The 12,664-nt window shown below is 43.1% G+C and overlaps 1 protein-coding gene across 2 annotated transcripts in view; it reads left to right on the plus strand.

Annotated features, from left to right (window-relative positions):
- The window catches only part of Lama1 (laminin subunit alpha 1), a 129,340-nt gene that overhangs the window by 55,978 nt on the left and 60,698 nt on the right, over positions 1-12,664 (plus strand). For both annotated transcript variants that reach the window (XM_021186178.2, XM_029471548.1), the window contains 6 exons: positions 99-272; positions 1,971-2,072; positions 2,376-2,587; positions 3,351-3,462; positions 6,191-6,301; positions 11,053-11,180. In XM_021186178.2, the coding sequence (XP_021041837.1) occupies positions 99-272; positions 1,971-2,072; positions 2,376-2,587; positions 3,351-3,462; positions 6,191-6,301; positions 11,053-11,180 (839 nt within the window). The remainder of the gene's footprint in view (positions 1-98; positions 273-1,970; positions 2,073-2,375; positions 2,588-3,350; positions 3,463-6,190; positions 6,302-11,052; positions 11,181-12,664) is intronic.

Below are 12,664 nucleotides of genomic sequence, written 5' to 3' on the forward strand. Positions count from 1 at the left end.
TCTTCTTCTTCTTCTTCTTCTTCTTCTTCTTCTTCTTCTTCTTCTTCTTCTTCTTCTTCTTCTTCTTCTTCTTCTTCTTCTTCTTCTTCTTCTTTTAGGTGACCAATATGTCAGGGTGGCTGGTCACTGACTTGATGAGCACAAATAAGATCCGGTCCCAGCAAGAGGTCCTGGGTGGGCACCGTCAGATCAGCATCAACAACACGGCGGTCATGCAGAGGCTGACTTCTACTTACTACTGGGCAGCTCCTGAGGCCTACCTCGGAAACAAGGTGTGTGTGGTATGGGATGCCCAGCTATAAATCTCAGAGAGTATTAAGAATTTAAAGCATACTTACTGAGTTTGCTCATGCTTGCGGCCAGCATCATGCACACATATTCTGCACTAGATTTTTCGAATCCTCTTGGATTTTTACATTACACCATCCCATCATCCTCTGCTCTGTTGCATCCAGTTCCTAAAAACTGTCTTGTGACTCTTATTCCCTTCACTGTGACTGATTTACCCTTTGTTCCTCTGGCTCCCTGAGTAACTCAGACCTTCTATGGAGCATTGCTGCATTGCCACTTTGCTTAGTTCACAGGAGACTCTGCGCATGGCCCAGCAGAGAATGCCCAGGGAGATGCTCCTACAGTGGAGTGTCTGCTCAGCTCCTGGTAACACATCAATACAAATGCTGCTCACGTGCGGGTTACAGACGTGCAGAATAACACCCATTTCATTTAAGGAAAATGCAAGACAACGATCTACATGGTTCATTGTCCAGAGAGCTGATAGAAGCTTCTTGTCATTGGTGTTTGATTTCCTCTAGCCAGTTAAATATGCCGGTCTCTCCAGATTCTGACCAACTAGTTAATACAACCAAGGGCATCCATTTAAATAACTTCATGGTTTGGTTGAAGGTAATATTGTACCTTCATAATAAACTAAACTTCTAGTTATTTTTATTGCTATGTTTTCTAATTTATGTACACATACACACACACACACACACACACATATATATATATATATATATATACATATATATATAGATATGGTATATGAATATATATATAGAACTATCTGTCTGTCTGTTTGGAGGACAGGCTCTTGATGTGTATCCCTATCTGGCTGTGCATTTACACACCAGCCCCAGACTCCGGAGTATCAGAAGTATAACTGTGTGCTTCCACAGGCTGCCTAACTTGTATATTATAATACATGACATGCTCTGTTTATAAGATATGATCACCAGAGAGCTTTAAAAAAATATTCTTGACATTTCATGATTGTACCATTGCAGTCTGAATTTTGTGATGTATTCCTCACGAAAAAAAACCTCTCCAGTATACATTAGTGACCCTGCAGTGTATGTTAATGGACACCCCAATATGCATGATTAGTTTCCCCAGTAACTAACCCCTTGTATATGTTAATGGGCATCTCTCATAAACATTTAAAGGAAAAAAATATTTTGAGAGCTTCCTTTCAGTGACACATCTAACAAGATTGGCAATAGTGAAAAGGTTCATTTAAGTAAAATAAAATGCGGCTGCCAAGAGGGGTCAGCAGGAAGAGGTGCCTGCTGTGGAGTCTGAGCTGGGTTCACTGCCAAGGACCCACATCATAAAAGGAGAGGGCCATCATCTTCCGCAAGCTGCCCTCAGACTGCCACACCTATGCCACGGTGTGCGTGCCCATACACAAATACATGCAATAAAACCCTTTTCAATTAATTAATTAATTAATTTTACATTTGGATGTTTACCTTGCGGACTTGTAGAAGAATTATATATTTTTCTCCAAGCATCAAAGATTTCTTTATCATAATCATATCTATTAACTAGTATCTAATATGTCCTTAAGTGTGAATTTCTTTCATATGGCCATCAGGATGGCTCATGCCTGGGGATCTCAGCAATGGTTTCCTCTGACTTAAGGCTATAACTATTGTCTCCCATCCCTCGCCCTCACCTTACTCTTCCAGCTGACAGCATTTGGTGGTTTCCTGAAATACACTGTGTCTTACGACATTCCAGTGGAGACGGTGGACAGTGACCTCATGTCTCATGCTGACATTATCATCAAGGTGACTAATTTGATTTGATGTAGAGATTGGGGTCTGGTGGGGTGGCACACACATGAACACATACAACACATACTCCTCTGTGTGTGTGTGTGTATTGTGTGTGTGTGTAACATATATATGCACAACTGCACATGCATATAGGGAAATAAAGAGTTCAGTCAACTGCCCCCTCCTGGTAACTCTGGATTGGGTCATATACTCCGTTGCATGTTTGCTCTAAGAGCTTGGGTGATGGGTACAGAACTTAATTATGGGGCATTAAATTGAATTACAAGTGTCTTTCCTCTCCATTTTATATGATAGGGGAATGGGCTCACCATAAGCACAAGAGCTGAGGGCCTGTCCTTGCAACCCTATGAGGAATACTTCAACGTGGTTAGACTTGTGCCTGAGAACTTCCGGGACTTTAATACCAGAAGGGAGATTGACCGTGACCAGCTGATGACTGTCCTAGCCAATGTGACACATCTCTTGATCAGAGCCAATTATAATTCTGCTAAAATGGCACTCTATAGGTATGGACTGGAAGAAATCTCTACACAGAGAGTACAATTTTGTCTTTAGTGTTATTTACTTCAAGGCTACTGTTCAAACAAGGGATACAGTTATGGGAGCTGGGCATATTGGAATTGCTTTCACACATGTAATGTTGCTGAAAACATGAGGCACAAGGGCAAGTACGTCTGGTCAGGAAGAGATGACTTTAGGTTCAGAAAGTTTCAAGTGCAGAAAGCGTCAAGCTTCCAAGCAATGCTTATAGAGTTCGCAGCATTTGAACCTTACTGCCTCCTTGCCCTTCCTCTTTCCCCCTCTCTCGCATCATTCCTCTGATGCTAATGGCCTTATTTTTGCACAGCTATTTGGGCTACTGAGTCCAACCTTGGTCATTTGACTGCCTTGAGGGGGTTAGTGTATGGAAGCCAAGTGTAAAATTGGATGCTACTAAAGTCAGCCTCGTCCAACCCGAGAAAGGATGGTCTCCGTATTCATAATGGGGTAGCTGATCACAAAGAAGTGCTTTTTCATTTCAGTCCAAGTAGACTCTGTCAGAGCTTTCCCTCAGCAGCCTATGGGCAGTAGCACTTCTTGTCAACAACTGTTGGAACATTCCCCAGAGAATAATGATGGCTACCAGGGTGCTTGGTGAGGACTCTCTAGCTACACACAGACACCACATGCCCATTTCCTTTAAATACGCCATGTAGGAGCCTATCTTTAGTGAACCATGAGGTCTTTTGCAAGCATGAGAGTTATGTAATGACCCTTGTCTGTTTGCAGGCTGGATTCTGTCTCTCTGGACATAGCAAACCCAAATGCTATAGACCTGGCAGTGGCTGCTGATGTGGAACACTGTGAATGTCCCCAAGGCTACACGGGGACCTCCTGTGAGGTACTGCCGGTCTCTCCTTTTCTCTGACTTCCTAGGGGAAAAGTCTGCTGAAGTCATTGTGATGGATATCATCTGCATTTCACTTTAGAAAACCTCCACCATGTTTAGACCGTATTGAGTTATGAGAGTACGGGGCATCATGTTTTAAAGAGTGCACCTTGCTCTTGCGAAGGACCTGAGTTCAATTCCAGCATCCACATCAGGCAGTTTATAAGTGCTTATAACTCCAGCTCCAGAAACACATGACACCTCTGACCTCTGTCAGCACCTGCGCGCACACAAACACACACACACACTCACATACATATCACAGACCACACATATCAACATCACACCACATATATCACACATACCACATACACACCAAGCACCACATACACCATATACACACATTACATACCACACACCACACATACAACACAGATACTGTCTCTCCCAAAGATTAAGGAATTTTAAGTCACTAAGATTCCATAATGTAACCTTACAGCTAGGATGTGATCATATTAACATTTGGGTCTCATTAGCATGGTTAACCACTATGTATACAGTCAGGCCTCTCACATGGTCATGGTTCATGGTCGTTATGAACATTTATGATTGATTGTGATTTCTTTCCAAAAATCATTTTACAAGGAGACAATTTAGTCATTTTTTAAAATCAGTCTTTAAAATCATAAATGGTGTAGTTAACAAAGAAGGCCTAATAACTTATGAAGTAGATATTTAAATACTCATATTTTAAATATTTTTGCAAGGTTTTTGTTTCTTTTATATTTGGAACAAATGAACATTTTTTTTAGGCATAAAGCATGAAAATTTTAGGCCAACCTAATACATTCTAGGTCCAGGCACTCCATGTGTAATGCTTAGTGGATAAATGATGCTAGACCACAGAATAAGAGACCACGACTGTGACACAGGGGAACCCTGCATTTAGAGGCCGAGCCAGCAATGCCAGGAGAGATGACTGCTCCTAGACTCATTCCAAGTTCACTGGGCTTTGCAGGCAGTAGTGGTAATATACACAGGCTCATGCAAACATGAGAGACTTAACCCAGCTGTGCCCCAGTAGCCCCGAGAAACCAATCCCAGTGTCCACGGAGAGTATCCTAACCTGCCTATTGCATATAGGGTTTAAGGGGCAGAATATGTCCATATAGCCCAGGGATGTCATTTTTGTATACTTTATCTCTTCTCTAAACTACTAATGAGACCTCGACCAATGGAAATGCCCACAATGGAAATGCCAAGAAAAGGGTTCTTAAAGAATATTGTTCAAGGAATGGTGACCAGGAAGAAGTAATCTGAAGCATATATTCCATAATCATCTTCATTCATTGTTGTTGGAGTCTGTGACTATGGTCCCTGAGGGCGAGTCAGCCAACCGCATGCTTTGTTCAGTTTTTTTTCTATTAAGAGAGGAGTTCTACTGACGTCAGGCTGATGCTTGCAGGAATGGATTCCTTTGCAGCACTTGCTTGCCTGTGGGCTGGCACTCACTAAGTATGAGGTAGTACCCAGTTGGATGTAGGCATTAGGGGACTTCCATAAAGTCTATGTGAATGGCTGTATTTATTATCTGTATACGTTTAAAAATTCTTGCTTGGGCTTGGTTACACAGACCTTTAATATGAGGTACTTAGGAGGCTGAGGCAGAAGTATTATAAATTCAGGATTTATATGGGAAAGTTATCAAGACTCTTGTCTCAAAATAAGAACTGAAGAGACATGGAATATAACTCAGTGGTAGAGCACATGCATGTGCAGAGCCCTACATTCAATCATGAATATGTACTTACATATATATGTGTATATACATACATACATACACATACATGTGATACATATATGTACATATATGGCTAAAAACCTCCTGTCTAAGCATGCCTATTTTGAAAGACAGAAAATCCAAGCCTCCCTGCTTACACATTCCTGTGGGTGACTACTGCTGGCTTTGACAAGGTCAAGCCCTTGGCAGTTCGATGAGATAGGGTCTTGGAGCTGGTCACAGCTGCCTTTGAGTTATCCAGAGGACACACCAGATACTTCTTCACTTCCTGCATTTGCTAGTTACAAAGCAGAAGTTCTGTTCTCAGGGATGCCTTGAGAGCTAAATGCACCACTGTGCAGAGAGGGGACAGTTCTTTGCCCCCTTGTAAGCAGGAGCAGAACATGCCCTTGGCTGCCCACATAGCCTTTCCGGCATCAGCCAATAGAAGGTGCACCTGATCTCTTTGCTCAGATAAACCAACCCACTGTAACCCAGGCCTGTCCTTGAACATGCTCACTGTTTGAAGGCAACCTTTAATGACTTGCACGCAACAGGAGAAAATTAGGAGAAACAAAATCTGCCAATAAGTAGTTATCAACCCGCGAGTCGGGACCCCTTTCGGTGTGAGAACTGTCTCATCCACTGAATACATCAAAAAGATTCTAAAGAAATGCATGCTAGATGAACTCGCTGCATGGAGGTAAGTTTCCTGAACAGCGCCGGATCGCACACTTAAAAGAGGGTATGTTTTTAAGGCATGGGAGTGCTATCAGGATTAAAATGTTTGAAAGTCAGAAAAAGAGAAATGTTTTCTTGCTTACGGAAAAGTCAACGGTTCCTGTTCAAGTGCCTGGGAAGGAAGATGGGTCCGTGACACCCAGAGTCACACCTTGCCTGCTACATTCCCCAGGCCACATCGGAGAGCGTTGACTACACGCTGGCCCTCTTTTCTTGCAGGCCTGCCTCCCTGGCTATTATCGAGTGGATGGGATACTCTTTGGAGGAATCTGTCAGCCCTGCGAGTGCCACGGGCATGCATCCGAGTGTGACATTCATGGAGTTTGCTCTGTGAGTTTATTGCTGACCTTGTGTGTCCCTAACCTGCTCCTTGCCATGTGTTGTGGGCAGTGGCTCCCTACCTCAGCTCTGACTCGGTAGAGTCAAAAGTTCTTCTGTGTCTTCAGATATCACCTGCTTTTTTTTTTAAAACAAAACAAAACAAAACAAAAATGCTTCATACATTGTTTTATGGGAAGAGTTGAACATCTTTGATATGAAAACCCAAATTCTGAAACTGTTGACCTGTGAGTTTCCATCACAAATGAGAAGTTCCACACCCATTTTCTTTCTCTTTGTTTTTTTTGTTTGTTTGTTTTGTTTTGGTTTGGTTTGGTTTTTTTTTTTTTTTGCGACAAAAGTTAGAAGACTTGCATTTTAAAGTTACTGAATGTCTTCCCTTTCAGGCTGTGTGTATAAGGCATACCCAAAACATAAATTAATGTCACTTCTAGACTTAGGTCTTATCCTTAATATACCACTAATATATATCATATATAAACGTGTAAGTTAGATGGAAATTATAATATATGCAAATGTAAACACATATATGCCAATAGTAGAACTTTTAAAATTTTCAAATCTAAACCCAAATAGAATAATAAAACATGATAAAAATCACATGGTACCATATTTAAATTTATAGTTAGTTCAGCTAACCTGTACAAACAAGAGCCCCCTTAATGGGCCGTGCTAGTTGGAGCAGGGCTTAGTAAAAGGCACAATTCACCTTGGGCACAAGATAATACTTACCTGGTTTCAACCAGGTGTTCCTTCTGCCTTTAAGGAACAGAAACCCTCTGGGTCGCATGGATTCACTGCTCAGGAACAGTGTGACTGTGAATACTAATAGTACTATTATCTGGACAAGGAAGCCCCAGCCCCGTGCTCTTTAATAAAAAGATTGATCGAGTCACACAACCAAGGAAAACCTACCAGGCTCCAGAGAAGCATGAAGCCTGGTATCCCGGGTGCATGCTTTCTTATTGTTCATTGAGGGGACCTTCATTTGTTCTGTTCTCCTCTTTGTTCTGGATGGTTTGTACCCATGGCAACTTTGCAAAGTGACATCTGATAGCCACTCAGTCCCTTTGGGATGGCTTCCATTCAAAGCCTGGGGGAGGCTGTCGCTCAATCTACCCCCATCCTGTCTTGTGATCTACAAGCCCCCACCCCACCCCATCCTACCCCACCCCAGGCCTCCTGCCAACATTTGAGGGTGACCAGCATGTTGCAGATACACTTCTAGTGGGTACTATAGTTGCAGGAAGTATTAAATGTGTATTAAATAAGGATTCCTTGTGCTTCTATAAACATATAGTTGCAGAAGTATGTATGAAATCAGTTACATGTGCGTTGACTGTGCTCACCTACCAAGTGCAGAGGATACTGAAGGAACAGGTGCTAAGTGTGCTGTGCATATTTATAATATACAATATTATGTATTGTATATACCTTGTGTGTACTTTGTATATACTTTGTAAATAAATTGTAGACACTTTTTAGAAATTGTTTTAGAGTTAGAGGGAAATTACAGCATACTATAGAGTCCCTTGGGGAACATGGCCAGCATCCCACAGTTAAGATCTCACATAAATGACATTCATGCTGGTACCAGGCGACTCCCTAAGCCACAAGCTCTCATCCCATTAGCTTTCACGCCTGTCCACTGTCTTTTTTACTATTAAAACCACAAGTCCTTTGGCTTGACAAAGCTGTGTCCCTCAGTTCCTCTCTTCTATGGTAGCTCATTCTTTCTGGTACTCTCCAAGAATGCCAGGCCCTCTGCTGAACACTCTCAGCTACAAATTGCCTCCTACAATCCTTCCCTGTAATTTCACTGGGACCAGGCACTGGAACATGAGGCCTTGGAATTGATATACTTTCTCAGAGCCTCCAGGGGATCATGACATCACTGCATCTGCTTCTGGGAATGCCACCCTGAGCCACTCAGATAAGATGGTGTCTGCTAGCCTTTTCTACCAAGTGTCTATTCCCGCCCACTTTAAACAAATAATGTTTATTTTTAGGGGGGATGCGTAGAAATAAAGATAACATAGATGAGAGTTGAAAAAGAAAAAGCACACAAAAACTTGCTTAAGAGTAGGGTTGTGGCTCTGTGGTTGAGGTCTTGTCTTGGACCCTTCTGTCTTTTCTCTTCCAATAAAAAGAAACTTCTCTTTTTAAGAGCAATGAGTGCTCTTGCCCTCTGGCATCCAGACCACCAGCAGTATCAGCATTTAGAGTGTCCCACTCCAGAGGGATACACTGAGATACATGCTCCTCGGGCTTTTCAGTAGAATTGCTAAACAGTTTACACAAATAGAAATTTCAGTATGGCCGGCCCTTCAATCAGATTCCACATTCCACAGGCAAGCACCAACATAAAAAAACACAAGACTTATTTCAAAGAAGATAAGAGTTTATTCTGGAGCCAAATACTAGTGAGTGGTGGCCCAGAAATTTGGATTTAGGTTACCCCAAACCCATACTCCAACGTGGTAAGAGAAGTTTGTATAATAACAGAACAAAGATTTATTTTAAGGCCCCCCTTCAAATGTACTGGTGGAATCAACATGGGGCATTCTCTGCTATGGGTCCCAGATGCTTTCTGCTGACACTCTAAGACTTTCGCCTGGCAGAAACCAGTGATCTCTTAAATGAATACATTCCAAAGGGTTTTATCTGCTAGTCATAAGGATGTCAGGTCATTTGAGAGGACTGAAGATATAGCCCAAGATAAATCGTAATTAGGCTCTGGATCTGCAACATTCCAACCTTCCCATAGTCATTGGAGTTCTTATCAGTTATCCAGCCTTGCAGAAGGTTCTTTTTTTGGTCCATTCGTGTCTCAGGCCAGCATAACCCAGCATTTTAAAAATGTACAACAGGATTAGTTAAGCCATGTAATTTCCTGTCCAATCTCTTTACATTCTTTAAATGCATCTGGGTTAACGATCAAAGGTCATGGGGTAAGAGGTGGAAAAGAGAACCAGACTATGATTGCATCTTCAAATGCCTGAGAACAACACAGGCTTTGCCTGGAAGCTTGTTAGAAACCCAGGCTCATCTCTGAAGCCTGGATCCAAATCTATAGCTCACTCTGGTTGGTGGTCAGCGTCCATGTCTGAAGTAAGGCTCTCAGGCCTAGGATAACCTCAGGAAGAAAAGCTGGTGCAACCCTGGTATGGGATGGATATGATACCAGGTGTTTATAGTGCTGAGTTTAGGTTTGTATGCAGGAACATGTCAGCCTCAGGAATTGCAGCAGTATACATAGTGTAGAAGCGAAAAATCCTATTCAAATTGATGCATGAAAAATAACCAAGGATATAAAATGAGTGGCTTAAAAAGGCCTGGGGCCCGGTGCAAGTGGGGTGAGGGGAGGCTCAGGAGCCATAAAACACAGGGTGGATGTGTAAGGAAACTACGTCAGGGGGAGGGGTATGTGAGGAAGCTTGAATGGAACGGCCCCGCAGTTCCTTGAAGCCTGCACCTGAGCAGATGGTTGGCCCTGCTCTACTCGTGCTCTCTTGCCTGATTCACCTACCCTGCCCTGCCCTGCCCTACCCAACAGTTTTATATTTTCTCCCTCCCCCTCCCTCTCCCCTTCCCCATCTCCTTCTCTGTGGTTTCTCTTTTCTTTCTTTCTTTCTTTCTTCCTTCCTTCCTTCCTTCTCCCTCCCCCTCCCTCTCCCCTTCCCCATCTCCTTCTCTGTGGTTTCTCTTTTCTTTCTTTCTTTCTTTCTTCCTTCCTTCCTTCCTTCCTTCCTTCCTTCCTTCCTTTCTTTCTTTCTTTCTTTCTTTCTTTCTTTCTTTCTAAAACTACATTTCTGGCTTGGAGTTGCTGACTTAGTGGTTATAACTTGAGATTCACTGAGCTTCTAGGCCTAGTAAGTTTGTAGTTTTATCACTTGATTCTAAAAATAAAATCTTGAACTTGGAAATAATTTTAATTTTTTACCCCAAACTCAAAGGACTACAAATACAAGTTATGACGCCTGCTGTTTACCCCAGCTCTCGTATTGTGGGGAGTACCCAGCCCTACCCACGCAGGCACCCGTTTAGCTAATCAGATCTTCGGTTACTAGGAAATGCATTGCATATACTCTGGATGGTTATCTGTAAATCCTTCAGTGTGCATACCCTGAGAACAAGAACTGTAACCTTTGTGCATTCAAAACCTAGAATGGGTTGAGCTGTGGCTCTGCTCCCCAATTCTACCGTCCATGATTTTTTTCTGAGCTTCTACCAAGGTCAGGGATCGAGTTGTATTGTCATGTTCTCTTTAGGCTTCTTTAACCTAAAGTTTTCCCCACAATCCTGTACAAGGCACATTTAAAACAGGCAAACAAAAGCATCAGTTTAGGGTTCCAGAGATGACTCAAGGGTTGGGAACATGTTCTACTCTTCCAGAGATCATGAGTTCCCAGCAGGTGGCTCAGAACCTTATCTGTAACTTCAGCTCCAGGAAACAAGATGCTATGTTCTGCTCTCTGTACACACCTGCACACATGTACCAATGTGCCCCCCGCAACACACACACATACATACACATGTACACATAATTAAAAACTTGAAATCTGTCAATCTGGAAGCAGGTGGTTCTTTCTGTCATTTGTATTTCTGTTCATGTGTATTTTAGAACTTGGATTTGCTCATTTTCTCTTTTAATGTGAACACCAACGTGTTCGTGCATGACTCTGTAAATCTTGTAAGGAAGCCTGAACTGACTGATGCATCTTTTCATGCATCTGGCCTAGGTGTGTACACACAACACCACGGGGGATCACTGTGATCAGTGCCTGCCTGGCTTCTATGGGACACCTTCACGTGGGACCCCAGGAGACTGCCAGCCGTGTGCCTGCCCTCTCTCCATTGACTCTAACAAGTAAGTGTCAGGTCCTACTGTCTGGTTCTGTCTTCTGTGGCCAGATCCCCACTGATGTGTGATGTGAAGTTGCCAAGCAAGACTGTGTCATGAGTGTTACTTAGCATGAGTGACCATTGGTGAGAGAGGAAAAGAGAGAGTGCTTTTGTTATTAAGAATCTGAGGTATTTATTGATGCCAAGATGCACACACACTTTTCTCCTCTTGGACCCATGTCTGCCGTATGTCTTCTCAAGTGTACATTTGGCTGTCAAGACAATATGCTGATGAATAAAACATTGTTCTGTGTTTGATGAGATTTGATCAGATGAGCAAATTGTGAAAATATGAAGCTAAATCTGTCCCACCAAGTCAACAAATATGTGATACATGCCTGCTGTAGACTGGGTATCAAAGTAAACGATCTGCCCAGCAAGCTCTCCACCTATGGCTGCTGGCCCCGGGGACTCGGTGTAATCAGATTGCAATGGAGGCCAATTCCACTGATGGTGGGAGTGGGTGGGCTAAGGGACTTACTTCACTGGAGAAGCTCTGGTGTCAGATATGATGAAAAGGGACTTAGCAGCCAGAGGGTAGTGAGTGTGACAAGTTGGGACACCATAAACACACACCCTGCTTTAGGAATTGCAGTTAGTCCTGAAGCAGAAAGTAGGGTACGTGTTGATGGAGCTCTTTACATTAAATCCTTTATTTCAGGCCAGGGGATGTGAATTCTATAGACCAGTAGTTTGTTATCACATTTTCTCTCCTTTTCCTCCTTTTTGGCCTTTTCTTCTTCTCCCCCTCTCCCTCCCCTCCTTTCCTCCTTCCTTCCCCTCCCAGCTCCCTCTCCTTTATCTCTTTTACTCTCTCCCTCTCCTCCTCCACCCCTCCTTCCCCCTCCCCCCCTGTCATTGGTACTCTCTCTCTACCCATTATCAGTGAATTCCCTCCAAAAGGGCTGTTGCTTGAAACTCTGGTATGCACAACTCTGCTGTATTAGGCTCTGCCACTACCACAGAATTCTTGAAGCTGGGTATTTAGGGAGAAAACACATCTACATCTGTTAGTTCATTCTGGAGGTTCCAGAACATGGCACTAGCCTCTTCTGATGGTTCCATGGTGACTGCACCACAGTGCTGGACTGTGTGCTAGAGATGGGTCACGTGACTCAGAAATAGGTTCAGGATTGGCTTCCTGTTTTGTAACAGCTCACTCTCATGAGAACTAACGTAGTCACATCATCATGACCTCGGTCCCAAAGGCAATGGCCCAGTGACCAAGCCACCCCTTCTCAATAGTACCACCATGTGACACAACCTTTCTGTATGGAAAAAGCTGAGCCATCCCAAAGTGGTAGTAGAGATAGTTAATGGTTGGTTGCCAATGAAAAGGTGAGGTACTGTCTGTCTTTCCAATTCAGGATCCTCCCTCTCTCAGTATATGTGTGTGTGTGTGTGTGTGTGTGTGTGTGTGAGAGAGAGAGAGAGAGAGAGAGAGAGAGA

This window comes from Mus caroli, chromosome 17, assembly GCF_900094665.2.
Source record: "Mus caroli chromosome 17, CAROLI_EIJ_v1.1, whole genome shotgun sequence".
Taxonomy (NCBI): domain Eukaryota; kingdom Metazoa; phylum Chordata; class Mammalia; order Rodentia; family Muridae; genus Mus; species Mus caroli.